This window comes from Pipistrellus hanaki (genome assembly GCF_964339955.1).
Source record: "Pipistrellus hanaki genome assembly, chromosome: 5".
NCBI lineage: Eukaryota > Metazoa > Chordata > Mammalia > Chiroptera > Vespertilionidae > Pipistrellus > Pipistrellus hanaki.
Genome location: NC_140507.1, coordinates 74,322,767 through 74,350,615, shown reverse-complemented (window position 1 = coordinate 74,350,615; position 27,849 = coordinate 74,322,767). Strand labels below are relative to the sequence as shown.

Genomic DNA, 27,849 nt, shown 5'->3' with positions numbered 1-27,849 from the left:
ATCAATGTTTCTAACTCTCTATCCCCTTCCCTTCCTCTCTGTAAAAAATCAATGAAATATATTTTTAAAAATTAAAAAAAATAAAAGAGCTCCTTCTCCACTCAAGTCACAGTGACCTTCTTCATGTGCTCAATCATATCAAGCTTGATTCAACCTCAGGGCCTTTGCACATTCTGTTTCTACTATTTTCCCCCCAAAATGTGTGAATGGCTAGCCATAGCTCAACAGATACCCTTTATTATAACTGAGACACCCTGTTGTAAAGTCCTGGTCCCCACAGAATCTGTCAACTCATAAATGTGTATTCTTTCAAACCACTAACTTAGGGACATTTAATACACAGCAATAGTAACTAATACATAAAGATCAAATGACTTGCCTAAGGTCACATAGACACTAAAGAACTGAATCAGGTGTTGAACCCATGTCTCTCTGTCTCCAAAATCATTCCCTTGATCACTTGCCTACCTGTCTTTCATAATAACAGAACATATCAAAAGCTTGATTCCAGTTAGAAAGTTTGTCTAGGAATCCTTGTGTTTCAACATGACATCTGTATGCCTAGGTGTCTGTCTCTTTCTAAGTCTGCAGCTCTGATTGGGTGTGCCCAACTGTGTCTCTCCCCATGCATGTAACGATGTCTGGCTATGAATCTGACTTGTGGCTGAACCCTGATCTTGTCTGTCCCTTTGCTAATGCTCTAGCTATGCCTGTGCTCTATGTGTTTCTGTCTGTCTTCTGGGTCTGTTTCTCTATCATCTTGCTTGCATTGACAGCTGTGATCTCTGCATGTGTGCCCATCTGCCTGTTGCCCTATCTGGGACTGTTTATGGCTGCATCCTTGTGCTATCTCTCTCTCTCTTTTTAAAAAAATATATTTTATTGATTTTTTACAGAGAGGGATAGAGAGCTAGAAACATCGATGAGAGAGAAACATCGATCAGCTACCTCTTGCACAACCCCTACCGGGGACGTGCCCTCAACCAAGGTACATGCCCTTAACTGGAATCGAACCTGGGACCTTTCAGTCCGCAGGCTGACGCTCTATCCACTGAGCCAAACCGGTTTCGGCTTTGTTCTATCTCTCTGCATCTATCACCTCTCTGGGTGAGGACTGCACCTTGTGTGTGTTGCCCCTCTGAGTTTGTCTGTTTGTGTCCATTCTTGTGGCCTGCCTGCATGCCTTGGTAACTTTGTGTTTGTCTACTGTCTGTGACTGTTCTGGTCTGTTTGTCTGTCGGTCACTTCCTGGCTGCATGTGTGTTATCTGTCAAGTGTTTGTGCCTGTGTTCTGATTACAGATGGTTGTCTGATTCCGGGGTGTCCTGTGTCCATTCTGCGGCCCAGCTCCCTCTGGTGGTCCGATAAAGAATAGCTGGAGCAGATGGACCAAATGAAAGAGTTGAGGGAAGAGGAAGTACTTCAGGCAAATTGAATCAGGGGCTGCACAGAGAGGGGAAGGCTTGGGTGAGATAGCAGGGACCACACTTGGCCTGGCCTGGCCTGGCCTGCAGGATGGGGCTGGGGGTACGGCCTCTGAGTCACCCATTGCCCACCCATTCCGAGGAAGGGCTAGGAGACAGGAGGCCTGGTTTTTTCAAAGTGGGTGGGGGCAGGAGCCTACCTCCGGGGACGTCACCCATTAAACTTCCTCTCTCAGCCACACAGGAAGCTGAGCCGGCTCAGGGCCCAGGCCCGAGCAAGCACGGGTCCCCAGAACCCTTGGGGGAAAGGGCCCCACCGGGCCTGCCCAACAGGGACCATGGAATCCAGAGCTGAGTAAGAACATCCCTCCTCCATCCTCTAGACCAAGATTCCTAGACCAGGCCTGGGGTGAGGCCACGGGGAGGGGGTCTGGGGCAGGCAGGGGAGGAGACCAGAGCCACAGGGGCAGGTGGCCCAAATCAAGGCTGGACTCAGCTGGCTTAGAATACGGACTCCATACTCAGGCCACTTGTAGTCCCTTACCCCCTTTCTGTACTTTCTCCTCCCCACCCACCCCTATGCCTCTATGTGACTAAGTTTGTAATGCTGAATGAGTACCTCACCTCTTGGCATATCATAGTTTCTGGGTCAGCAGAGTGAGGGAGGACTGTGTGTGCCCCTGTGTGCAAATGCTTGTGCAGGACTTGTATCAACATGGGGTGAAGTATTGGGGGTCTCTGGGTGAGGGATGGGGTGTCTGTAGTCAGTCCCATCATCTTCTTCTGCTGCCTCCAGGTTTGCTTTCTCTCTCCCTAAGCAAAAGACTCTGCATCCTTTGTGTAGTGGGCAGAAGCAGGGGACAGGGGAGGGAGGTGTAGACTGGAGGGCTCACATGCTGCCCTCTCTCTGGTGTGAAATTTGAGGTCAGCCCCTGAGGCCTCATGAAGTCTCACATACAGAGATGCACAGGCCGTACCTCTTGCTCTCAAAACCAGAGAGATGCTCACACATCTACCCAGTCACATTCACAGCCACACAAGAAAACATGGACTTATCCACCCTCACACTGGCTTGGCTTGATCACACTGTCACAGTCCTGGGACATACACTGGACAGCCTCATTCTTTCAAGACAACAGGAGATAGAATCACAAACACACACACACATCTGTAGGCTCACACAAGCCATACACACACACTCACACACCTTCTCACATAAGTCATGCACACACACACACACACACACACACACACCTGCTCAAGCAAGTTATGCACATACACACCTAGTAACACTCCCTCACTCTGCTTCATACTCCCAGTCACACACACACACACACACACACACACACACACACACACAATCTACACCATTCCATGCACACCCAGTCTTTCAATCTACACAATCACTGCCAAAATCCTTGGGAGTCATGCACACACAGCCGCACAAATCAGAGAGTCACACACGTGCAGATACAACCACACACACAGAAAGAAGCAAGTCCATGGACCCACCAAGCTCTTTCCTGTCCCACAGAGGGGGTCCCCCTGCCGTGTTTGATTGGTTCTTCGAAGCAGCCTGCCCTGCCTCCCTACAGGAGGGTGAGTGGGGGAGGGCTCTGGGGGAGGGAAGGGGAGATGGAAGGTGGGGCCCCTGAATGTAGAGGCCTGTTCTCCCTGCAGATCCTCCCATTCTGCGGCAGTTCCCCCCAGACTTCAGGGACCAGGTATGCAGCTGTTTCCTTGCTCCCGTGGGACTAGGGTCAGTCCCCTGGGGAGATTGTGGGGCCCAAAACGAGTGGCCACGCAGTGTGTGCTCTTCTCCACCCCCAGGAAGCTATGCAGATGGTGCCTAAATTCTGCTTCCCTTTCGACGTGGAAAGGTACGGAAGAAAGCAGATATCCAGCGACCTGGAGACCCAAGGACTCAGACACCCAGGGAATCAGGGCCCTAACAACTAGGCCCCAGACTGATGGACACAGTACTAGGAGCAATTGGGGGGGCGGGACAGGGGCGGGTGAAGGAGCTGGGACCCAGTCTCTGAGCATCTTCCACCTCCAGGGAGCCTCCCAGCCCTGCGGTACAGCATTTCACCTTCGCCCTCACGGACCTGACCGGCACCCGTAGATTTGGTTTCTGCCGCCTAAGGGCCGGTGCCCACAGCTGTCTCTGCATCCTCAGGTTTGGAATAGGGGGCAGGGGCTGGGGGGAGCCCGGACCTAGGCGCACTTCACGGAACCTGTGTCCTCTCTCTACAGCCACCACCCCTGGTTTGAGGTGTTCTACAAGCTGCTGAACACAGTGGGAGACCTCCTGGCTCAGGACCAAGTGAGACCAGCCCCCCTCTCATCCCGCGAGAATCCTAGCCCCCCACCCCAAAGCCCCCAGCCCTGGGCTCCTCTCAGAACACCCATCTTGAGCCAAGACCTTCAGAATCCCCAACTTAACTTTGCTTTTTTTTTTTTTCTTCTCATTTTTTTTTATTAAGGTATTATATGTGTACATACCTTATCAATCCCCACCCACCCCCATTCCCATACATGCCCTCCCTCCCCGGAGTTTTTCGTTCATTGTTTATGCTTATATGCATGCATACAAGTCCTTTGGTTGATCTTCTTTGCTTTTTTATTTATTTTTTTTAATATATTTTATTGATTTTTTTTTTGCCCCCCTCCTTCCCTCCCACACATCCCCTCCCTCCCCATAGTTATGTGTCCATTGGTTGTACTTATATGCATGTATAAAAGTCCTTCGGTTGATCTATTATCTCCCCCAGATCTTCCTCCCCTCCCCGCTGTAATTTGACAGTCTACTTGTTGATATACTGTCTCTATATCTATCTTTTGGTTCATCAGTTTATAATGCTCTTTATTATCCACAAAAGAGTGAGGTCATGTGGTGTTTCTTTTTCATTGATTGGCTTATTTCACTCAGCATGATGTTCTCCAATTCCATCCAGGTTGCCTTCTTTGCTTTTTTAAAAACATATTTTTTAAATATATTTTATTGATTTTTTTACAGAGAGGAAGAGAGAGGGATAGAGAGTTAAAAATATCGATGAGAGAGAATCAGTGATCAGCTGCCTCTTGCACACCCCCTACTGGGGATGTGCCCGCCTGCAACCAAGGTACTTGCCCTTGACAGGAATTGAACCTGGGACCTTTCAGCCTGTGGACTGAGGCAAACCGGTTTTGGCTAAAAACATATTTTTATTGATTTCAGAGAGGAAGGGAGAGAGAGAGAAACATTAATGATGAGAGAGAATCATTGATTGGTTTCCTCCTGCACGCACCGCCCCCCCCCCCCCTTCAACTAGGGATTGAGCCTGCAACCCGGACATGTGCCCTTGACGGGACTCGAACCCCGGAACCGGGACCCCTTCAGTCCGCAGGCCGACGCTCTATCTGCTGAGCCAAACCCGCTAGGGCTCCAACCTACGCTTTTTTTTTTTAATATATTTTATTGATTTTGTACAGAGAGGAAGGGAGAGAGATAGTTAGAAACATCGATGAGAGAGAGTCATCAATCAGCTGCCTCTTGCACACCCCCCACTGGGGATATGCCCACAACCAAGGTACATGCCCTTGACCGGAATCGAACCCGGGACCCTTCAGTCCCCAAGCCAACGCTCTATCCATTGAGCCAAATCGGTTTCGGCTCCAACCTACGCTTTGACTCAGACCCCTCACCCCCACCCAGGTCTCGGAGGTCGAAGAACTTCTAAGCCTGCTGCAGCAGACCCTGCCAGAGACCCAGGCGTCTGTGGAGCTGGTGAGTAGCTCCGAATCCAGGTGGATGGGGAGGCATCCCCCGCCGCCCCGCAGCCCTAAGGACCACACAGACACACGTCTCCCTCAGGGCAGCGGAGCGATGGTCTCCAGTGGGCCCGGCAGGATGCCCCCAGCCCCCGGGAACATCAGGCCGGTGAGCAGGGCTGGGGAGCCTAGAAGGGTGGGCTCCCAGGTGAAGCCAGCCCCTGACTGATCGGTCCCCTCGACAACCCCTCCCCCCCCCCCCCCAATCTCCACCAGCTTTCCTGCTTCGTGGCCCCCGACGCCGGCCGCCTGCCATCCATTCCGGAGAACGTGAGTGGACTGCTCAGAGGGGACGGGAGGAGGTCAAGAGGCCCGCAGGGACCGCCCGGCCCTGAGGTCCCTCGCGCCCAGCGCTGCCCTCTGTCCCCCAGAGGAACCTCACGGAGCTGGTGGTGGCCGTGACCGACGAGAACATCGTGGGGCTGTTCGCGGCGCTCCTGGCCGAGCGGAGGGTGCTGCTCACCGCCAGCAAGCTGAGCACCGTGAGGGGGGCCGCCGGGCCGGGCGGGCGGGGCCCAGACCTGGCTTCGTGCCTGGGGGCGGGGCGACGGGGGCGGACTCCTCCTCTCACCTGGCCGCCCGGCGTCCCCCGAGGGCAGAGTCCTGGCTCTGCAGACCCTTGCAAGGTCAGGGTTGCGCTGAACGCTGGCTCCACCTTTGCGGGGGCAGCAGCGTGGGCAGCGCCGTAGCTGCCGTTTGGAAGCTCCTCTTGGGGAATGCAGAGCCAGACCCCACCCTCTGGGGGCAGGAACGAGCCCGCTCCGCCCCTCGGGAGGGCGAGGTCGGGAGCGCTAAATTCCAGCTCGACCCCGAAGTGGTCGAAGGACTGGGAGGGTGGGTGGGTGGCCGTGGAGGCTGAGTGCTGGCCTCGCCCCTAGGGCAGGACCAAGGAAGATAAATTTTAGCTCCACGGAGCTGAGTCGTGGCTCCCCCCATAGAGGCGGGGCTAGGGCGGCTCCGTGTTAGCTCTGCCCCTATGAAGAGGGATCCTGGAGGATTGCATATTAGCCCCAACCCTAGGACTTGCCCTGAATCGCAGGCCACTCGCAGCCCCTCCCCCTGAGTGAGCTCCTCTTACCCGACCTGTCTTTCCTAGCTCCACCTGCTCCAAGCCCTGTAATTTGCCAAATTCTAGGTCTCCACCTGATTTCTAAAGGGGTGTGAATTTTCTTCACCTCTTCCCCAGCAGCGGGTGGGTAAGGTGAGGTGGATGGGAAACGGAGCTGGGAGAGGGCTCTCGAACCGTCCCAGAGGGAGTTCTTGAAGCTGCGGGCCCAGGCCCTGCATCCACAGTACCCACCCGTCCCCAGCTGACCTCGTGTGTCCACGCGTCCTGTGCCCTCCTGTACCCCATGCAATGGGAGCACGTGCTGATCCCCACCTTGCCGCCGCACCTGCTGGACTACTGCTGGTGAGGGAGGGTGGGCCTGGGGAGGGGCAGGGCCTGGGGCCCTGGGGGCCAGGACATAGCGCCTGCATGACCCTGCTCCCTCGGCTCGTCCGCAGCGCTCCCATGCCCTACCTCATCGGAGTCCACGCCAGTCTCACAGAGGTCAGTGGGCGCGGCCATGGACGGCAGGGATGGGCGGAGTTTTCCTCCCTCTGCATCCCCAGATCCCCTCCCTCGCCAGGGATCCCCAGACTCTGAGCTGTGGTCCCCGTACTACCCTCCAACACAGAGAGTGCTGGAGAAAGGCCTGGAAGATGTCGTGATGATGAACGTGGACTCCAATATCTTAGAGACACCTTTTGACGACGTGCAGGCGCTGCCTCCCGACGTGGTCAGTGTCACCCCGCCCACCCTCCTGGCGCCTCTGGGAGAGGGAGGCCCCAAGCCCACCCGTTCAGCACCGCTCCCTTGTCCTCCAGGTGTCCCTGCTGAGGCTGAGGCTAAGGAAGGTCGCGCTGGCCCCAGGAGAAGGGGTGTCCCGTCTTTTCCTCAAAGCCCAGGCGCTGCTCTTTGGAGGGTACCGCGATGCGCTGGTCTGCAGCCCGGTGAGCAGGGCGGGGGATGCTGAGGAGGAGGCCTAGTGGACCCTGGAAGATGATATCATTTAGGGTGTTCACTCTGCCTCCATTTGCTCATCTGTAAAATGGGATCCAGGTAGTACCCAGCCAAACGGATGGCGTGAGTAAAATGCTTGGATAGTGCCTGGCACATCATGAGTATTCAAATGCTAGGTCCTACTATTACTACCTCATTTAATGCCCATGACAGTAGTATGAGATGGGTGCCATTATGGCCCCATTTTACATGTAAAGAAATTGAGGCTTGGAGAAGCCTTAGGGTAGGTGAGTGTTAAACCCAGGACTCTGATTTGCTGACTTTCAACCCCCTCCCTCAGTTTTCCACTATTCTATAAAAACTTGAGGGAGGGGGAAATTCTATTATTTAAGTGTCTGGTGTTCCCGTTGGCTGTGCCTTCGCAACACATCTGGAATCTGCCCATTTCTCCCCATCAACTGTCTCCACCCTGGCCTGGTCCCCATTATTGCTCACCTCATAGTCTGCCCTCCCTGAAGCGGCCAGAAGTCACCCGTGAGCACCCAAGTCAGGTCTCCTCCCTCCTCTGGGTAAAAGTCACCTCCCTCTGGGTAAAAGCCCAAATCCTCCCCTTGGCTCACCAGGCCCTGCACAAGAGCAGGCATACAGCAGGCGCTCAATCAGCATTTGCTGCATAGATAGATGGTAGAGTAAGGGAGGCAGCTGGTATCCTGGAGAGCCTCCGGGAGCTCAGGACGAGGATCCTCCTTCCAGGGCCAGCCTGTGACCTTCAGCGAAGAAGCCTTCTTGGCCCAGAAGCCCGGGGCTCCCTTGCAGGACTTCCATCGGCGGGCTGTGCACCTGCAACTGTTCAAACAGGTGCGCGGAGCCCAAGGGCGGGATGGGACCTGGGGGATGGGGTTAGCGACGCCACGCCTGGGTCCTGTGGGCGGGGCTACTAGAGTGGAGTCGGCCTGGTGGGATCTCCCTCTTCAGATTGGGGAGGCAGAACTGAACTAGGTTTCTTAAAGATGAGAGCTCCCGTCCTGATTTCCTAAGGGACAAAATCTACTCCTTGGTCGCTGGGGAAATAAGGGCGGGACCAAGTCCCAGGATCAGGGTGGAGTCTGTGCCAGTCTTCGGGAGTTCTGGGCGTGTCCAGAGTGCGCACATCCCTTGGGAGGGAGGAGGAGGCGGGCGGGGACTCCGGGGTACCTGGGAGGGGGCTGGAGCGCGATCGGATTCCTGGGTTCCTGGAGGAAGGTGGGCTGGACTCCAGGATCCTTCATCACGGGGGTGGGTTTTAGGGTCCCTGAAGGTGGGGTCAACCTCTTTCAGGGTCCCTGAGAGGTGGGTAGGTCCGAAGTGGCAGAATCTGACTTCCGGGCCCTTGTGAGGGGCGGGGTCTGATCCCTGATAACAGATCCTGACCCGGTGCCAGAGGAGCCGGTTGGACCTCTGGCTTCCAGAGGTGGGCTCCAGACCTCCTGGGTCCTGGGGGTGGGCCTCTAACCGGGTCAGGAATGACTTCTTCTCCTAGTCCTTGCATTCAGATGTGACCCTGATCCTTTCTCCCATCCCCAGTTCATTGATGGCCGGCTGGAGAAACTTAACACAGGAGAGGGGTTCTCAGATCTGTTTGAGCAGGAGATCACCTGCAGCGGGGCCTCCTCAGGTGAGCCCTGAATCTAGCCGGAGTCCCTACCCCAACAGCCCCCTGCCTGAGCATGCCTGGCATGACCACACTCTCTCCTCACCCCAGGAACACTTCGCTCCTACCAGCTCTGGGCAGACAACCTGAAGGTATTGAACACCTGTTTTGTTTATTATTATTGAATTAATTTAATCCCACAACACTCCCCAAGTAGCGTCATTGTTTTGCTCATTTATAGAGGTGAAGAAATTGAGGCTCAGAAAGGGAGGAGGGCTTGTCTGGGGTCACACAATCCTGGAGTGAAGCGGGTCCTGGGGTAACACCAGATGCCCAAGCCTCTCTCCCTTGGCATTCTCTCTCCAGAAAGGTGGCGGTGCCCTCCTGCATTCTGTCAAGGCCAAGACCCAACCGACCGTCAGAAACATGTATCGCTCGGTGAGGCTGGGCTACACAGGCCATTTACCGGGGTAACAGAGGACATTTTAACCCCACGTTTAAAGTGCACATATTTTTATCAACTGAATCAGCAGTTAAACCATTAACAATCTTTCCCACTTTTATTTTCCATTCACTATTCTCATGTTTGGCAGGGATTTCTCTCCTATTTAAAAATGACAACCAAGATTCATTGGGGTTTTTTGTTTGTGTGTTTTGTCCTTCTCAGACACTGCAAACCACGCTTCTATCCTGCTGGGGGGTTTTACTCCCAAGCCCGGTTCTGCGGCTCCAAATTGTCCATTCAATTTTATTCTTCACTCGGCTTTTGAATACAGACCCATTTTTATGATGTCCTGTTTTTGCCACTCCCCATTTCATCTGGGGTTCTTTCCCCCAGGAATATTCCTTTTGTATTAGCCAAGGGGGCGAGAGGTTGCACTGACTCCTTAGGTGATGCGTGGGGAATTGTGAATATATTTGTGAGACATAAACACGGGAACAGGGGGCTGAGTTCTCAAACGTCCAGTGTCAAATCACCTCACATCTAATCCCTGTGGCTTCTCCACAGGCCAAGAGCGGCTTGAAGGGAGTGCAGAGTCTCCTGATGTACAAGGTAAAGCTGGTGGCCAGCAGGTGGGGGGGATGGGGAAGTGGCTCCTGGCTCACCCAACCTCTTCCTAGGACAAGGATTCTGGCCTGCAGAGGGGGGGCTCCCTCAGGGCTTTCTCCCTCACCAGTCGCTCAGATCACCTGCAGCAGCGTCTGCCTATCACCCAGCACTTTGGACAGGTAAGATGCCCCGCCTCCACCCACACGCCTGGAATTATCGCCAAATCCTCCGCCCATCCTCAATCTCCATCGAGACAACCTGCCTCCCTCCTCCTGTACCCCAGTATCTGCTGCCCGCTTCCCACTCACCCTCCTTCACACAGCTCCCCTGACTCTAGCTTCCGGGGCCCCACCCCTCCAAACCTGTCCTTTGCAGAACCGGCCCCTTCGCCCCAGCAGGAGACACCGGCAGGAAGAGAGACCTTCTGAGTCCCTGGAGGAGAGGTAAGGCTCAAAGGCGGAAGAGGGGGCAATATTGTAAGCGGGAGGCCAGAACTAATGGGGAAGATGATCCCCAAATTTCAAACCTGCCAGAGCCACCAGACCGGAGCTGGGGGTTTGGGGCAGATATCGGAGGCTACCTAACCTCACACAGGACACCGTCTCTGAGCCCTGAGGATACCCAGGACTCCTGGGCAGAGGAGGCTCTGGACAGCAGCTTCCTGGGGTCTGGGGAAGAACTGGATTTGCTGAGTGAGATACTAGACAGTCTGAGCACAGGAGCCACACGGACGGGCAGCCTGCGGTCCAGCCAGAGCTTAGACTGCTGCCACAGAGAGGACTCGGACAGCTGCCTCAGCCTGGTGAGCCCTCCAGTCCTCTCCCACTTGCCCACCCCCTCCCCCTTTGAAGTTCAGCAACTTGCTAATCTCCCCATCCCCCCACCCCTGTCCAGCCTAACTTACCAGGAAGACAAAGGTGGCAGCCAGATGAGGAGGACCCCCCAGAACCCTTTTCCCAGTCCCTGCCTGCCGGCCTGCCATCTCTGCAAAGCCCCCAGCCTCCGGATACCACAGGGTCCTCCAGGAACCTCACTCCCTCCGAGGCCAGCCAAGAAGTCACTTCTTCAACCCAATCCTTAATAGCTTCTGCAGACCCAAGCAGCCGAGGGGACCTCCAATCCTCTCTCACAGAGCCCCATCGACAAACCCCTCCTCACTCCCCTCTCCACGAGGCCGCCGGAGAGCCCAGAGGGGAGGAGAGGTCCTGCTCCCAGCTCTGCACAGCGCCCACCCAGCCCAGCCCTGCAGAGAGCCCCCAACCTCCGCTGCCCACAAAGCCCCACCCAGATACTACCTCAGATGCCGGTTTCCCAGAGAGCCCCAGAGCCCCTGCTGTGCCCGCCAGCAACTGGCAGGAGCCCCAGGCCAGGAACCGGCCCAGAGTTGCTGAGCTTAAAAAATGTTTTGAAGGTTAAGGACCAGGCACCGGGAGGAGAAGCCATTCTCTCAATAAAGTCTCAAGAGCCCAACGCTCTTTCTTTCCGGCCCTCTCTCTGCGCATGAACCCATCCCACCCAACACCTTCCCCACTGGCTCCTCAGGGGCGTGAAGAGCCTCCCTTCCCGGAAACCCTCCCAGCCCCTAAGACCCTCGAAACCTTGCAATTCATCCTCCACGGCCTATGAGCCAGCCCTGCATTTACCTCCTCCATCTAGGCTAATTTCTGCCTCCACCAGTTTAAAAAAAGGATTTATTATATCTCACTACTAATTTTACACATTATATATATATATAAAATATGAGCATCCCCGCCCTCTCTTGCCCTCGGGGGCAGAGTTTTGAAGCACCTTTTTCCCCGTCTGTTAAGCCCAGGGTTTGAAGGCTCAGAGTGGGATCCGCCTTCCCCCAAGGTCACACAGCAAGGGAGGGAGATGGAGAGAGGAAGGGGACCTAGATGGGCAGGCACCCCTGCACTTTCTCCTTGGAGTCCTGGGGAGCCTGGGCCTCGGTTGCGTGGGAGAACTGAAAGGAAAGGAGAGGGGCGTTGTCGGGCCTGCGTGGAGCTGGTGCAGCAAGCAGAAAGGCGGGTCCCTAGCACCGGCACCCCCAATGGCAGGCAGAGTCATGCAGAGGTGACATGCTTCGCAGAGCCCGCCCGGCAGGTGCCCCGTGGCCCCAAAGTCCAACTGAGCCATCGTGGGCTCGGGTCTCGGTGGTGGGTGCTGTGTGGGAGCAGGTGCTAGGCAGTCCTGGGTAGTGGTGGTGGCGGTGGTGGCGGGCCCCAGCGCTCAGATGAGCCGCTCCTCAGGAGGCAGCTTGAGGTTGGGGGGTGGTGGCGCTCGGGCACCCACCTGCTCCTCACTGCTGGGCCGGTAGGTGCCTTCCGTCTGCCGCTTCTCCCGCAGTTTCCGCACCAGCAGCACCAGCCCCACGGCCAGAAGCAGGGCAGCCAAGAGGGAGAAGACCACGATGATGGCAGTGGTGGCCTCCGTAGACTGCGAGACAGGGGACAGGTGTGACTTCCCTGAATCTGGGGATCCTGTCTACTCCCACCTTAGAAGCATCCAGGGTTCCTAATCCCCCCCACACACACCTGCTCTTCCCCACACACACACCTGCTCCTTTTGGTGATCTGGTTCCTCCACCCTGACCCCCACCTACCACATTTGGAGCTCCCAGTCCCCCCACACCTACCAAGTCTGGAATCCCCCTTCCAAGCACCTGCCACATCTGAGTTCCTAGCTATCCCTCCCCCTCCCCCCCACCTCCTCCTGAGAGGCCTATAGGGCTCCTGACCCACTACACTGGCCACCATCCACTCCCTTCCTGAGGTTCTGGGTCTCCCCAGTCTGGGCCCCTGCCTCTCCCTAATTGTCATGTTGATATTCTGGTCTCTCACACTTGGGGTTCTCCAGTGCCAACCCCCATCCTGGCCTGCCACCTCTGGGGATCAGGCCCCTCCACCTGCTACTTGTGAATAGCATCCTGAATAGAATCCCTGCTCCCTTCATGCCATATATACCCCCCAACTCACCAGGGCCCCATCGTAGCTGGGGTATGTAGCTGGGGTGGTAGTGGTGTTATTCTCATGTGCAGTGGGGTCCGATGCTGTGGGGAAGTGGTAGAGAGAATAAATGAAGCTCCATCCTGGCACATCTGCCCCCTTCCTTGGGGATTTCCCCTGCCCTCACCCCCGTTAGAACTCTGCCCTTCTGACTGCCCAGCTGTACTGATACCCAGGCCACCCCCAGCCCCGTGGAGCCCAGCAGTGAGGAATCGGCCCACAGTAGTTTGCAGTTAGCGCTGACTTGGGGGCTATGACAGTGGATGGTGTCGAAGCCCAACTGTCCCCTCCTCTCCCCTCCCCCACCTACCTGGCCTTTTCTTGGCTCTGAAAGGTCTGGGCAGATCCTGCTTTTCCCTGGAGTATCTATTTAATTCCACTCCCGCCCCCATCTCCACCCCAGGCTCTTCAAACTGGAAGAACTGAATGGCTGGGTCCACCCATATGGCCAGCCTGGTCGTCATCCTGAACTCAGAGCCCCAGGCAGGCAGGCAGGCCTCCTCCAGGCTCCCAGGCAACCCAAAACACCTCAACCACAGAGACTCAGATATGCAGGCGTCTTCCCCCTCCGGCTCATAATTCCACCCCAATCAGGAACTCAGGAATTCCACACCAACTGCGACCGTCCAAGGAAGGATTAGGAATTCAAAATCCCCAGCCCTGACCTTGTAGAGACTGCTGCCCCCAAGGCACTCCATGCCCACCCCACCCCCACCCACCCCCCAGTTCTTAACCTCTCGGTGTCCCACGTCCCCCAACGCCCCTGCCGGTACCTACTTTGCCCCCAGACCCGGCCCCAGCGGGCCGGCAGCAGCGGCAGGCCGAGCGCCAGGAGCAGCCCCAGGCTGGGGCTCGCCATGGGCCTGGGGAGAGAGGTTGGTGGCACCAGGGACAGGGTTTCTGGCGCGCCGCTCCTACCGCATCTCGGGCCGGAGGTGCTCAGGACTTGGCACCTGCGGGCGGGAGACGGAGAAAGGCCGGGGCGTGGGGGAGGAGGCTTGACCCAGGCAGGCGCAGGCCCCGGGGAGGGGCGACCCGCGCCCGGGCACCCGGGAGTCCAGCCCCGCCCCGCCCCGCCGCCAGAGGTCAGAGATTAAAAATTAACTCGGGGAAGTGCATTCCTAGGCTCCGGGAAGAGGAGCGGGCGGCGAAAGGAGGCGGCGGGTCCACCAGCGCGACCCGCCTCCCTACCTGGCCCCACCGGCGGCGTCTTGGATCTCGCGCAGGTTCCCGGTCCGATTCCCTCGCTCGAACCCTCCTCCGGGAGTCCCTCGGTCGCTCGGCCGGACTACACCGGCTCCTCCCGCTCACGTGACCCGGAAAGTTTAGTCACTCACCTGGGAGGGGAGCGCACTTCCGGCTGGTGCACCTGAGCGGAGAGGAGGGGGCGGGGCCAGGCGGGAGGCGGGGCCGCGCCTCGTGCGCACCTGTAACGGAGCCCAATCCTATAAACGCGGAAAAGCAAAAAAAAAAAAAAAAAAAAAAAAAAAAAAAAAAAGGGCCAGAGGAAACTCCCGCGTGTATTGTAGGCACGTCTGTAAGGTCGCACAGGTGTGGAGACACACGAGGCGTGGAGACGCGGCGGTAGGAGGCACTCCCGTTTGGGACTGACCCGGATGGGGAGTCCCTAAGGAACACAAACACCTGCGCGGTACTGACCTGCATGGTACACACCTGCAGGGGAGCAAACCTGTGGAAAAGACATCGGCAAGGACATGTGAGAGAGAAGCACACCTGTGGGAGACACCTGCCTTGAATCACATCCACTCGGAGGATAGCTGCAAAGAAGCACACCTGTGTGGGAAACAGCTGTACAGAACAGCTGCCTTCTAACAAGCACCTGCCTGCGGCGGCCTGGTGTACGGTTTGAAGACGCGGCTGCATGGCTCACCTACGGGATGAACAGCACTTGGATAAGGAATTTCTGTGTGGAGATGTATTGGCAATACCGGCGTGAGACACGCCTGCACCTAAGTACACCTGTATGGGGCTCCGTTTTGCGGAAACAGACCCGTACCGGTATACATTTCATACATGTGTGGGTGGGGTCGCTGTATAAAGCGTTCCTGGCCGGATTTCTGCTGAGAAGCACACCAGTGAGGTGAAGGAAAGAGTCTTGTATGAGGAACATCTGCCTCAAATGGAGCTCCCATGAGAGAAAGACCTGAGAAGATCTGTGTAGGAGGCACAGCCACATTGAAGCACGGGGGGGAGTGGGGGGGGGGGGGCAGCAGGACAGAGGTTTATGTTAAGGTGACCAGATGTCCCGCTTTTGGCGGGACCGTCCTGATTTTTAACAATTTTTAACAATTTGTCCTGCGTCCCAAATTGTTAAAAATCGGGACGTCTAGTCACCTCAGTTTATGTGTCCTGAGGCCCACCTGTCAGGGATGTATCTGAGAAAACACCTGTTTGGGGGTATCTCCGTGGGAAAACATCGGTAAACGCCTGGGATGAAGGGGCGTCTGCAAGGACCACCTTTAAATAAAAGCATCTAGAAGAGGCTTGTTTGTCTGAGAAGCACCTGTTTGGGCAAAAGCTGAGTGGAAACCAGTCCTTAATGGCTGTATCTTTGGATAAAGAACGACGTTAATAAGACGACCCTCCTCTTGGGGACTGCAGGGTGAAGAGGGATGGTTACGGGAAAAGTAATCTCTTTTAAGGTATAGAGTGATGGGTAAGCATCCCAGGTCTGGATAGATTCTTGCTGTGCGCCCTTACTGGGCACGTGGACTGGGGAGAGCACCCTAGGCTCCAGTTTCCTCATCCGGGAAGTGGGCAAGCCGGAGTCCCACCTACCTCACAGGGCTTGGCGAGGGAGGGCGACCCGAGAGGTGAGTAAAAGGCCTGGCATGAGCAACGCTCTGTGCCCGTGTTAGCTGTTGTTCTTAGTCGCTGTCTGGTGACCTGGGCGCCCCTCCCCCTAATGATACATAGAGAAACTGCGCCCGAAACCAGTGGGAGGGAGGGATACTCGGCAGCTGCTGTGGGCACGCACCACCAGCTGGGGCCCCTCCTGCTGCGCTCCGCTACCCACCCGGTGCAGGTGCCCAGCCGCGCCCGGGACACTGAGATTCCCCCCCCCCCCTCTCCCCGCGCCCCCACCCAAGGCTGGGCAGGAGAGAGCACTCCGCCCGGCGCCTGGGTAGGGCGGCGGCCCCGGAAGACTGCCTACGGGGCGAGCCCGGGGAGGCGGAGCCCGCGGCTGCCCGGGGTGGGTGGGCCTGGCGGGCCCGGCGGGCAAGGCTCCCGGGGTTCTGGCGAATGGGAAGCGGCTTTGCCCCTGCGCCTCGCGTTGGTCTTCCGTTTCCCGGGCCGCAAGGGGCCGAGAAAGGAAGCGAGCGGACGGGTGCCGGGCCGGGAGGCAGCGAGGCGCCGGGCCCCCGGGTTTCCGTGGCCGCGGGGGGATGTGCGGGGAGCGGCGAGCAGGCGGAGGGCCAGGTGGCGCCAGGCTGGTTCTGGACCGTGTCTGGCGAAAACGAGAGCTTCTTGGGGGGGGGCCAGGGGGATGTCAGTGGGAAAGACAGGGCGAAGCCCAATCCCTGGTAGCTCCCCCTGCCTTGCCACCGTGGGCGGAAGGAAAACCGAGGCACGCAGAGGCGAGACGCTGAACAGGGAACGGAGACCCCTGATCTAGCCAGCCCTTCTCCCCTCTCCCAGCACGAACCCCCGTGCTCCCTGGGCTGTGCCAGCCCCGAGCATCCATCCCTGACAGCCCTCCCCACGCCCCCAGCTCCGCCCCAGCTCCTCCCCCGGAGGGTCGGGCAGGCGACGCGGGTTCTGACGCGGGCGGCGACGGCCAGCACTTACCGCCTCCTGCCCGAGCCCGAGCCCGGCAGCAGCGCGGAGGGAGGCTGCGGTAGCGGTGGCCGCGGAGCCGGCCCTGTGGGGCCCCGGGGGGGAGGGGGTGCCGCGAAGCCCCGGCTGAGGCCGCCGCCGCCGGGCCTCCCTCCCCCCCGGAGGGCGCCATGCGGGGGGGCCCGGGCGAAGCGGAGCGGCGGCAGCGCTGGGGTCGCCTCTTCGAGGAGCTGGACCGCAACAAGGACGGCCGCGTGGACGTGCAGGAGTTGCGCCAGGGGCTGGCCCGGCTGGGCGGGGGCGACCCGGACCGCGGCGCCCAACAGGTACCCCTGCCAGGCGAGCCGCGCTGGCGCCCCGCGGGCGCTGGGTAACCCGAGACCCTGAATGGAGCGCCTGCCGGGAGCCGCCGGGAGCTGCCTGTGGCTGGACGCCAGCACCTGCGCCCAACCTGGCGGCTCTGTTCCTTTCCCCTTGCCCACCCGTGTCTGTCTGGGCCTAACAAGTCCGCTCTAAGCGGGGCTGGGGTCCCCACCATCTCCCCCCAGAGGCAGGGCATGTCTTCCCGAAAGGAGAGTCTGGTCTGCTTCCCTGCCCACTGCCCCGAACACACACTCTCTCGGGTCAACTCTGCCCAGCCCAAGATGTACCCTGCTCTCACCCACCGGAGACACGCTCTCCCCTCCCCCCTCCTCTGGGCCACCACTGCCCTCCCCACCGGTTGCCCCAGCCTCTTTGTTTACATTCCTGCCCTTTCCCAGACCTGGCTCAGTGCCCCAGGCTGTCCCAGCCAGGGACCCAATCCTGTCCGAGGACACCTCCCCTGTGGATGCACCTATCAAAGCATGAACTTGCCCCTGGGCCAAAGGCAGGTGTCCCCCACACCTGTAGCCCCAGATGCTACTGGGGTGGCTCTGGAGCTTCCTGACATCTCCAGTCCAACCTTCCACTTTCCAGCAGGAAAGCACAGGCCCGTTAGCCGCTCCGCTTGGACCTGTCTTTGCTCCACATGGCCCAGAGCTGTCTCTAAGGGGAGCTGCTGAAACTGCCTTCGGGCCAGGTTTTTGTAAGACAGCTGGGAGGACAGGCGTTCAGAGACAGGAGCCCAGTGCTACCTCCCACTTCCCAACTTGGTAACCTTGAAGGAGTTACTTGACCTTGGAGAACCTCAGTTTGCTATCCGGGAAAACTGGACAACCGCTGTCCACCTCGGAGCCCTAGCGTGGCCTTGGACAGCTTGCTGACGGAGGGAGGGGTGAATGCCCCTGCCCCTGTCCTCTAGGCACCAGGGGCCCTGGGTTCCTGGGACGGACATACGCTGGCTATGCCCTCTCCAGACGGGGAGCAGCCTCCTGGAGCTCCCTTTGTCCCTTCCCCGCTGCCAGGGCCTCTCCCCAGAGGGTGGTGCTGACCCAGATGGCGGGCTGGACCTTGAAGAGTTTACCCAGTACCTGCAGGAGCGGGAACAGCGCCTGCTGCTCCTTTTCCACAGTCTGGATCGGAATCAGGATGGTAAGGCCCAGGGATGCGGCTGTGGGAGCCCGGGAGACAACAATGGGCATAGAACTGGTGATGCCAGGAGGAGGGATAAGGCCCGCTTCTCCCTGATGACTCACAGGCTATTTTGGGAACCCTCCTCACCCCCACCTAGGTGGTTTGGGGCCCAGCCAGCCCATCAAACCTTCTCTTCCTAGAGTGCGACCCCTATAATTTACGCTTAAATTTTTTAAAGGGACAAAGATCCTGCCTATTGCTCCTGGATTCCCTATAGAACAGAGACCCTCCTCCCCATAGTATCTTCTAGGTCTCCAGTATCACCTCGTGATCCCTTTTGGTGTAGGGAGCCCCCTAATTACCCCTACATTCACATCTTCATTTATTCGTGGATCAGAAGATCTCCCCAACATTGCCCAGTCCCACTTCTCTGATCCCAATGGGTTTCTGGATCCCCTGGTCTTGCTAACCCACTCCCATTTCAAACTACCCTGCTCCTCGGTCCCAGGGCCTCCCGCCCCCACCCCTCCCTACACACACACACAAACACACACACCCTTCCCCACCTTGGTTCCCAGGTCACATCGATGTCTCTGAGATCCAGCAGAGTTTCCGAGCTCTGGGCATTTCTATCTCTCTGGAGCAGGCACAGAAAATTCTGCACAGGTGAGTACTTGGGGTCCAGAATCCTAGGTCACTCTGGTCCCTGGGATCCCTTGATTATCTCGAGCCTCTGGGCCCCAGACCAAGTACCAGGGTGGTCGAGCTGAGAAGTTGAGCTTTGGAGTCAAGTCCACCTTGAGCCCGTTGCTTCGCCTCTCTGAACCTCAGTTTCCCCCACTGTAAAATGGCCAGCTCTCAGTGCAGTCGAACTTGGTTTATCCCCAAATCCAACCAGAATCTCACTCCAACCCACCCCCCAGCATCAGGCACTGATTCTGTCCCATCTCCCCAGCATGGACCGTGATGGCACTATGACTATCGACTGGCAGGAATGGCGTGACCACTTCCTGTTGCATTCATTGGAGAATATGGAAGACGTGCTCTACTTCTGGAAACATTCCACGGTGAGGTGGGGGTGGCTTTCCTCCTCCCCTGGGGGCCTAGCTCAGGTCTCCCCAGGGCACGGAGGGTCTGGGTCAGGATGCTCTAGAAGGAGGAGCCACTGGGAGCAGCCAAGGAAAGAGACTCTGCTCCTCTTTCCCTCCACTCAGAACTGGGGGGCTGCGGACCCGTTTGGGGAGGTCTCTGCAATCTGACTGGAGCCCTTGAGACTTCCTGAGAGGCCTCTGGGAGCAGGCGTATAGGAGTGCAGGGAGGAAAGAGCTCACCAAATAGGGCACCTGGCCTCCTACCCTCAACCCACGCAGCTCCCCCTTCTGGTTTTTAAATGACTCGATTAAGGATTCTGCTGCTGAAAAGACAAGAAGCAACTGCCTCCACAAGTTCCAATGGAATCCACGGGAATTGGGGAGGGGTGCTCTAGTTTGCCATTTCCTAGAGGTTGGGGGTGGGGGGATTCCTGAACAATGTTTTTGGTAGGAACTGATGGCATTTGGAAAAAATTTGTTTAAGGGATATGGTGAGTTCTTGGGAGGTCCAGAAGCTCACGAGGGGATTCCTGGAGGGGCTTGGTTGGGAAGTTTATAGGAGGACTCTAGAGGAGGGGTTATCTCTGTGGAAGAAATCGCTATGGGATTTGGTGAGAGCTAGAGAGGGATCTGCTGGGCGCCTTATATGAGAGGTCCCCTGTAGGATCTTGTGTGACCCTGGAAGGATCTTCTGGAATCCTTATGTGGGAGAACCTTGAGTGGGTTCCTTCAGAGGGACCCGATTGACTCTGGAGAGATCTTTATGTGGCAAAAGCTTCAATGGGATTTAGTCAAAGTCCCCAAGGAGGGATATTAGGATCTTACATGGGGAAACAGATGAATGACTTGGATGTTTTGGTGGGATCTGGTAGGGTTCACCTGGGCTCTCCAAGATTCATTGGTGGACTGTTTGGGTATCTGAGGATTCTTGGAGACACCTCTATTTAGAGCTGAGTTACATCTCTCCACCCCTACATCCTCAGGTCCTGGACATCGGCGAGTGCCTGACTATCCCTGATGAGTTTTCAGAGCAGGAGAAGCTGACCGGCATGTGGTGGAAGCAGCTGGTGGCCGGTGCAGTGGCGGGCGCCGTGTCACGGACAGGCACAGCCCCTCTGGACCGCCTCAAGGTCTTCATGCAGGTAAGGGGCCCCGGAGAGACGCACCCTCTTCCTAAGACCTGGGCCCCTGGAAGGGACTGCAAAGTCACCTTGTCTCCCTGCATAGGTCCATTCCTCCAAGACCAACCAGCTGAACATCCTGGGGGGCCTACGGAACATGGTCCAAGAGGGGGGCGTACTCTCTCTCTGGCGTGGCAACGGGATCAATGTGCTCAAGATTGCACCTGAATCAGCTATCAAGTTCATGGCCTATGAGCAGGTGGGAGCAATTGTGGGGAGGCATGAGCTAGGATTCACAGGATTGGCTTGGGGGCAGGGAATGTCTGCAGGTCCCCAGGAATGTGCATCTGTTCCCCTGCATGATGCCCATGACAGGAGGACAGTAAAGGGGCGGTCCACACGCATGGAAAGCTCACCCCCTGAGGTCCTGCCCACCGCTGTGTTTCCCACCCTCAGTTCAAGCGGGCCATTCGGGGACAGCAGGAGACACTGCATGTGCAGGAGCGCTTTGTGGCTGGATCCTTGGCTGGTGCCACAGCCCAAACCATCATTTACCCCATGGAGGTGAGAAGGGGGGACCCTGACGGAGGCCCCGTTGCAGGGTGGGGAGGCCTGCAGTAATCATTTCTCTTTTTGGTGTGATAAGCGTTGGGATTATAACTCTGCCCCTCCCCAACTCAGACTGTAGCTCATTACAGCAGTGCTGTTTCATGGCTAGTCTCTCTGGGAACTGCAATTTGAGATGTGACTTCTGGGGATGGTGGTGTTGGTTGTAACTGTTTGGACAGCCATTGCGGGAGAAGCCATTTATGCATATACCTCTTCTAAGGATGTTGATTTCCAAAATGCTTGTTCCTAAGGGCATGGTTTCTAGGTAAACCTGTTTTCAAAGAAATCATTTTAGGTTTTAGGTTGTAGAGTGAGTCAGGTAGGATTCCGAGTGAAGGAAAACTCAAATCACATAAGTGAAGTCTAAAGGTGCTGGCATGTGGCTTCAAAGTGTTAGAGACCCAGGCTCCTTCCCACTATCTTGTGGTTCCACCACCTCCACACAGTCGCATCCACCTTGTGGACAGAAATGACTTCTTGCTCATCACATCCACATTCCAGCCAAGAAAGGAGAAGAGACAAAGAACAGAACATCTCCCTGCCTTTAAGGATGCTTTTCGAAAGTTACACATACCTCTTCTCCTGCTTCTGTTTCATTGGCTAGGGCTGAATCACATGGTCCTATGCCCAGGGGAACTGAGAAATGTAGTCTTTATTTCTAAAGGCTATGGACCATAATTTCCTGAAAATTATGGTTTCTTTTATTAAGGGAGAAGGGACCATGATATTGAAAGATTGTTAGCAGCGGCTGCCACATGTAATCATTTTTAAGTATAGAGATTAGAGATAGCAGAAGATTCTAGAGAAAGTGGTTTTTTAAATTCACTTATTCTCAGGGTATCTCCTTCTAGGAGTAGCTATTTATAGATATCTTCATTCCTGGATGTAGTGATTCCAGAGGCAGCTTTCCAGGGATAACCGGGTTCTCCCCAGGTACTAAAGACACGGCTGACCCTTCGCCGGACAGGCCAGTACAAGGGGCTCTTCGACTGTGCATGGCGGATCATGGAGCGAGAAGGGCCCCGCGCCTTCTACCACGGCTACCTGCCCAACGTGCTGGGCATCATTCCCTACGCGGGCATCGACCTGGCCGTCTACGAGGTATGTGGCAGCCTGCCCCCCTCTCCTTTCTTCTTCCCTCTGGGATCTGCCCACGGGCCACCCATTCCTGAGGGGCTGACTCAGTTGACCTCCAGAACCAGGGGAGACAATCCTGGGGTAGAGAAGCACCATGGACCTGGGATCCTGGGGAACCCGTTCAGGCATTAGATATCCTCACTCTTTCACTTACCACGGCAGTTCGGCCTTCCGGAGTCTCAGGACACATGATAGTCGGGACCTATTCTGGCTCATAGGATTATGAGAGCAGGCAAAGATGAGCTTCAAAGGTGCCCGTTTTGCCCCAGCCTATATCTCCAGGCCAGCCTATATCTTAGACCCAGCCTATATCTCCAGGCCAATGTCTTCCTCAGAGCCTGCCATTTCAACATCTGTGTCACCATAAAATCCATGCCCTGTGACCAGCATCTTAGTACCTTTATCAGGAAAGGCAAGAACGGACTTTGTCTATTTTTTTAAAATATATTTTTATTGATTTCAGAGAGGAAGGGGGAGGGAGAGAGAGATTGAAACATCAATGATGAGAGAGAATCATCAATCAGCTGCTTCCTGCACATACCCCCCCACTGGGGATGGAGCCCGCAACCTGGGCATATGCCCTGACCAGGAACTGAACCAGTGACCTCTTGATTCCTGGATCAACGCTCAACCGCTGAGCCACATCCGGCTAGGAAAGAATAGGGAGTTTGCTGTTTCTCTTCCACAAGCCTCGCCCATTGCTTTTACCTTCTCCTGGTGGGATCACCAGGTTCTCCCTGGTTAGCACCGCCCCAGATGTTCCCAGTCATCCCACACAGTCTTTGTATCCAGGGAATGGGTCAACTTCATGGGTACACAATCATGCACCCCGACTCAGAAGCGCTCCTCACTTGGCTCACATATTTTTATTTTTCCCTGGGCCCTGCAAATTATGGAGCTGGTCCTGATCTAAGATCCTCTATATCTGCCATTCATACCTGCCCTCCCAGCACCCAGCATCTATGGAGTTAAATAAGATATGGCCATTACTTACTCATACATTCATTCATTCATGCATGCTTGCATTTGCTTAAGCAGCCATATTTGCTGGGCTCTGGGCAGGCTGCTCTATCAAAGGATAAAAGCACAGCCCTTGCCCTCATGGAAAGCAATTCAACTAGGAAGCCAGCCAATCAGCAAACAAGTAATTTTAGATCCTGATGGACTCTCATAAGACAATAAAGCTGGCTTTGTAATCAAAAGTAGCAGTGGACAGAAGGGCACGTCTGGGAATGTCTAAGGAGAGGGAGAGAAACTTTGATGTGAGAGCAGAACATCAATTGGCTGCCTCCTGCATGCCCCCTACTGGGGATCAAGTCCACAGCCTGGGCATGTGCCCTGAATGGGAGTCGAACTGGCAAACTTTCAGTGCACAGGACAACATCAACCAACTGAGTCACACTGACCAGGGCTTCTCTGACTCTTATAAGGACCCTTGTGATGACATTGAACCAACCTGAATACTCGGAGGTCATCTCCCATCTCAAGGTCCTTAACTTAATCCCATTGCAAAGTCCCTTTTGCCACGTAAGGTTCCATATTCACAGGATCCAGGGACTAGAGGGGCCATCATCCCATATACCATAAAGGGTAGAGGTGGGGACCGAGTGAGGGGGTGCAGGTAAAATGATTGTGTCGCATTTAGGGGTACCAAGTGCTGAACTAGCTGTCATGGGATATAGCGAGGTCTCTGAAGCCAAGGCCCACCTTCAACCCACCCTATTCCCCTCTTCACCCCAGACCCTGAAGAACCGGTGGCTCCAGCAATATAGCCACGACTCGGCTGACCCGGGCATCCTCGTGCTCCTGGCCTGTGGCACTATCTCCAGCACTTGTGGCCAGATAGCCAGTTACCCCCTGGCCCTGATCCGGACCCGTATGCAGGCCCAAGGTGAGGCCTGGGTGGGAGGATGGGTGGAAAAGTCTCACAATTTGGGTCCCATCTCCACTTCCCTAGCTTTTCCTCCTGAGTGGGTAGAATTCCAGGCTGGAATACTCCTGGATTCAGATGGCCCAACCAATCCCCAACCTTTCTCTGGGCCTCCGTGTACCCACATTGGAATGAGAGTTCTCCGAACTAGGAGAGCAGATGCAATGAGTACTGGAAGGGCCCTAGCAATCTTAGTTGGGAGGTCACTTGGTAGACTTCAGCATATTTGGGCTGGTAAAATTCGAGATCTAATTTGCAAGGCCAGCCTCCTTAATGAGGAAAGGTGAGGAACGGGCTAAGGAGGGGCAGGGCCAGGCTGGTTATCCTTTTATATTTCTCTGTATTTTTCTTTCACGAGTTCTTTCCTTAATTTCCCCTATTATCCCTGACTCTATTTTGAGAATTTCCCAGGAAATTTTAGCGTTTGTGTTCCATGATTTTATTTTATTTTTTTAAAATATATTTTATTGATTTTTTACAGAGAGGAAGAGAGAGGGATAGAGAGTTAGAAACATCAATGAGAGAGAATTATCTATCAGCTGCCTCTTGCACACCCCCTACTTGGGATGTGCCCACAACCAAGGTACATGCCCTTGACTGGAATCGAACCTGGGACCTTTCAGTCCGCAGGCCGACACTCTATCCACTGAGCCAAACCGGTTTCAGCCCATGATTTTCACTGAAGGATTATCAGGGCATAAGGCAGATGTAGTTCACAGGCTGGAGAGGAAGAAAGATGCCGAATAAGCCATTCCACAATTGAGTACGGATTTAGGGTTGAATAAAGGGGGAAAGGAGCCTGGCTTAGACTGGGGAGCCCAAGAGGGCTTCCATGAAGAGCTGGCTTTAGAATGGAGGTTGCAAGGATGAGTAAGAGTTAGCTGGGAGAAGCAGGTGCAGATCACTCCAGGAAGAGGACACTACTGTGCCCTCTCCCACTACACGCACTCATGCCTGCTCTGCTTTGAATAGTCCCCAAACTTGGGCACTCCAGATTGAAGTAAAAAGGTGAACAGTCCATTTTCAGGCCAGTAGAAGTCCTGACTCTTGAGTGGTAGGTCCTGCTGTTAGTCTCACCTTCCTTTATCCTGCTGTAACTGCCACCTGGCCCAGCCCTGAGGGGTGGGAAGGGAAAGGGACAGGGGGACCTTTGACCTGACCTGACTGACCGCTACCTCTCCCAGCCTCCATCGAGGGCGCCCCCCAGTTCTCCATGCTGGGTCTGCTCCGTCACATCCTGTCCCAGGAGGGCATGCCAGGCCTCTACAGGGGCATCGCCCCCAACTTCATGAAGGTTATCCCAGCTGTGAGCATCTCCTATGTGGTCTACGAGAACATGAAGCAGGCTCTGGGGGTCACGTCCAGGTGAGGGATCCAGAGCCGCCCTCACTAAGATTCCTCACCTCAGTCATGATGACCCTACACCTCAACCACTGGAGACTGATGGCCCACCAGTGGATCCCACTCAAACCACAGGATCCCTATACTTCATCCTCTGGGTTCTGCATCCCACATCCCACCTACTGGATCCCATGTTTCCCTGTCTCCCTTCCTCTCTTTTCTCCCCACTACCCACACACACACACACACACACACACTGGGTCCTAGACCTCCATGTCTTAACCACTGGATCCCCCACAACTCATCTAATGAATCCTGAAACCCTAACCACAGGAGCACATATCCCTTTATCTAAGCACCCAGACCCCAGCTCCCTCAGGCACCAGATCCAGTGTCTTCCTATAGCACTAGATCCCAGATCCCCACCCCCACTGGCAGATTCCAGACCTCCACGCTCTAATCCCTGGATTCCCAAATTTGGCCACTGGATCCTGAATATTAAGAAACCTCAGCCACCAGCTCCTGGCCATGTAATGCCCAAATCCTGGGGCCCCCACTACTGGATCCTATATCCCCTCATTCCAGCCAGTGGATTCCTGACTCCTTTTACCTCACTGGGTCCCAGATCCCTCTGCTTTGACTGCCAGATCCCTATATTTAAACCACTGTACCCTCAGCCCCTAGCCCACGGGATTCCAGATCCACAAGCCCTGAGACACCGGCTCCTGGCTCCTAAAACCACAATCACGAGAGCCCAGTGGCAGAGCGACTGGGTCCTGGCAACTGCAGCTGTTGGCTCTCTAATCCCTTCACACAGGCCCTGGATATTGAAACTCCACCCTCAAGAAACAGACCCTGACATTCCCAGGCACTGGCTCCCACCTCCTTAGCCCCTGGATTCTGACCTGAATCCTCCCAGACACTGGCTCAGATCCCATCTCTAGATCCCAGTGGGCTCATCACAGCAAAATGGCCCCATATGTCCCCTAACCCAGACACGCATGAGAGCCCAGAGACCTTCCCCACCACAACACAGACCTGGGAGCCTGTAGGAACTTCAGTCCTCTGGCTCCAGAAAACCCATGGGACTAGTTCAATGTCCTGATATGGCTAGCCGCCCCTCTCACGCCTTGCGCAGACACTGGATCCCCCCACTTCCCCAGCATGGCCATGCCTCTGGGCCCTATGGGGACCTTGCTCCCACAACCCTCTGCAGCGTCTTCCATTCCCCACCTTATGAGCTGATAACTCCCAGAGCCTAGGTGCTCTGGAGGGTCCCGCTGCTCGCTCTTGGGGGCTGGCAGTGAGGCAATCTGAGGTGGGGGACACATTCAGGGGACCTCCCCCCAGCTCAGCACTACCAGCCTCTCAGGCTTCAGAGGTGGAAGCCAAGAGCAAGTTTGTCTACACAGACCATCCTTCCAATCCTGCAAAACCAATCAACCCCCCAGAACTCACTCCAGGTCTACTTTCCTATGGAGAAGAGCAGACATTCCCTCCCCCACCCCCACCCCCCAACTAACCCAAGCCCCAACACCCCCATATACATTCTGCACTTTATAGTTGAATTCTTAATTGGGGGACCCCTTCCGCCACTCTTCCCAAGTCCTTGGAGAACCCATTAAAGGACTACAGAAGAGGAACCACTGCGGTGGGTAAAGGACCTCCCCAACGCTTCCACCTCTCCCCACCTATACCGTGCCCCACATCCCTGCCTGTATGTGTTATTTCAAAGCAAAAGAACAAAAAGAATACATTTCTAAGCTCTTTTCATTGTGGTTTTTACTGAAAGGGGCGGGTGGAGGTGGGATACCCTCAAACTACCCACAGGAAAAAGACATGGACCATCTTCCATCACTCACAGCTGGAGGAGACCAAGAAATGACTCCTTGAGCCTCAGCTTCCACATCTGTAAAGGGGCGAGAAGTGCATATGCAGGAGCCCTTCTAATCGTTTTTGTATTGTTCCTATTTACACAAGTGTATTCGTTTCCTGGGGCTGTCATAACAAGTTACTACCAATGGGGCTTAAAACAACACATTTTAGATTGATATTTTGTATTGTGGTAAGATACACATAACATAAAATTTACCACTTCAATCATTTTTTTTTTTAAACATAGACTGCTTCATGAGTCTGTGTGTCATCCTTGTGCATGGGGCCATGCTAATCTCTGTATCATTCCAGTTTTAGTACCTGTGCTGCTAAAGCGAGCACACCATTTTAATCAGGTTTAAGTGTACAGTTCGGTGGTATTAAATGCATTCACATTGTTGTGCAACCATCCCCACCATCCATCTCCAGAACTTTCTTACCTTCCGAAATTGACACTCTATCTGAATTACACATTCACTCCCCTCCCCCAAGCCCCTGGCTCCCACCATCTACTTTGTGTCTCTG

General features: G+C 55.6%; 3 protein-coding genes and 1 long non-coding RNA gene across 5 annotated transcripts in view; 2 read left to right on the top strand and 2 right to left on the bottom strand.

Annotated features, from left to right (window-relative positions):
- The window catches only part of LOC311623502, a 199,471-nt gene that overhangs the window by 129,809 nt on the left and 41,813 nt on the right, over nucleotides 1-27,849 (bottom strand). The gene's annotated exons all lie outside the window — the stretch shown is intronic.
- DENND1C (DENN domain containing 1C) lies at nucleotides 1,741-11,475 on the top strand. Its single transcript, XM_084885560.1, has 23 exons — nucleotides 1,741-1,779; nucleotides 2,959-3,023; nucleotides 3,105-3,148; nucleotides 3,255-3,304; nucleotides 3,484-3,603; nucleotides 3,681-3,750; nucleotides 5,122-5,193; nucleotides 5,281-5,346; nucleotides 5,454-5,507; nucleotides 5,609-5,719; nucleotides 6,548-6,648; nucleotides 6,744-6,789; nucleotides 6,917-7,018; nucleotides 7,107-7,232; nucleotides 7,996-8,100; nucleotides 8,806-8,896; nucleotides 8,984-9,024; nucleotides 9,239-9,310; nucleotides 9,882-9,926; nucleotides 9,995-10,102; nucleotides 10,299-10,366; nucleotides 10,518-10,725; nucleotides 10,818-11,475. The coding sequence occupies exons 1-23, from the start codon at nucleotides 1,763-1,765 to the stop codon at nucleotides 11,337-11,339; spliced, it is 2,304 nt and encodes a 767-aa protein (XP_084741686.1). The 5' UTR covers nucleotides 1,741-1,762; the 3' UTR covers nucleotides 11,340-11,475.
- Nucleotides 11,597-14,305, bottom strand: CRB3 (crumbs cell polarity complex component 3). Of its 2 annotated transcripts, none has more exons than XM_084885636.1 (5): nucleotides 14,120-14,305; nucleotides 13,706-13,881; nucleotides 12,899-12,972; nucleotides 12,216-12,359; nucleotides 11,597-11,886 (listed from the first exon to the last, which is right to left on the bottom strand). In XM_084885636.1, exons 2-5 carry the CDS (start codon nucleotides 13,785-13,787, stop codon nucleotides 11,815-11,817), a joined length of 372 nt encoding a protein of 123 aa, XP_084741762.1. In that variant the 5' UTR covers nucleotides 13,788-13,881; nucleotides 14,120-14,305; the 3' UTR covers nucleotides 11,597-11,814. The 2 variants fall into 2 exon arrangements, with proteins under 2 accessions (XP_084741762.1, XP_084741761.1); XM_084885635.1 differs by having other exon boundaries at nucleotides 14,266-14,297.
- SLC25A23 (solute carrier family 25 member 23) lies at nucleotides 16,745-27,217 on the top strand. The gene is made up of 10 exons (XM_084885620.1): nucleotides 16,745-17,052; nucleotides 18,112-18,238; nucleotides 18,799-18,886; nucleotides 19,176-19,287; nucleotides 20,295-20,453; nucleotides 20,539-20,691; nucleotides 20,889-20,996; nucleotides 21,975-22,142; nucleotides 23,919-24,069; nucleotides 25,293-27,217. Exons 1-10 carry the CDS (start codon nucleotides 16,897-16,899, stop codon nucleotides 25,475-25,477), a joined length of 1,407 nt encoding a protein of 468 aa, XP_084741746.1. The 5' UTR covers nucleotides 16,745-16,896; the 3' UTR covers nucleotides 25,478-27,217.

Bases quoted from the DNA above. Each gene is read 5' to 3' on its own strand.
- DENND1C (XM_084885560.1), top strand. The intron at 3,751-5,121 runs GTGAGACCAGCC...ACCCCCACCCAG, and splicing joins ACCTCCTGGCTCAGGACCAA to GTCTCGGAGGTCGAAGAACT. The intron at 9,311-9,881 runs GTGAGGCTGGGC...GCTTCTCCACAG, and splicing joins TCAGAAACATGTATCGCTCG to GCCAAGAGCGGCTTGAAGGG.
- CRB3 (XM_084885636.1), bottom strand. From the start codon at position 13,787: ATGGCGAGCCCCAGCCTGGGGCTGCTCCTGGCGCTCGGCCTGCCGCTG. The intron at 12,360-12,898 runs GTGAGTTGGGGG...CCTGTCTCGCAG, and splicing joins CCAGCTACGATGGGGCCCTG to TCTACGGAGGCCACCACTGC. The intron at 11,887-12,215 runs GTGGGTGCCCGA...CTTTCCTTTCAG, and splicing joins GGCCCAGCAGTGAGGAGCAG to TTCTCCCACGCAACCGAGGC.
- SLC25A23 (XM_084885620.1), top strand. From the start codon at position 16,897: ATGCGGGGGGGCCCGGGCGAAGCGGAGCGGCGGCAGCGCTGGGGTCGC. The intron at 18,887-19,175 runs GTGAGTACTTGG...CCATCTCCCCAG, and splicing joins GCACAGAAAATTCTGCACAG to CATGGACCGTGATGGCACTA. The intron at 24,070-25,292 runs GTGAGGCCTGGG...TACCTCTCCCAG, and splicing joins GACCCGTATGCAGGCCCAAG to CCTCCATCGAGGGCGCCCCC.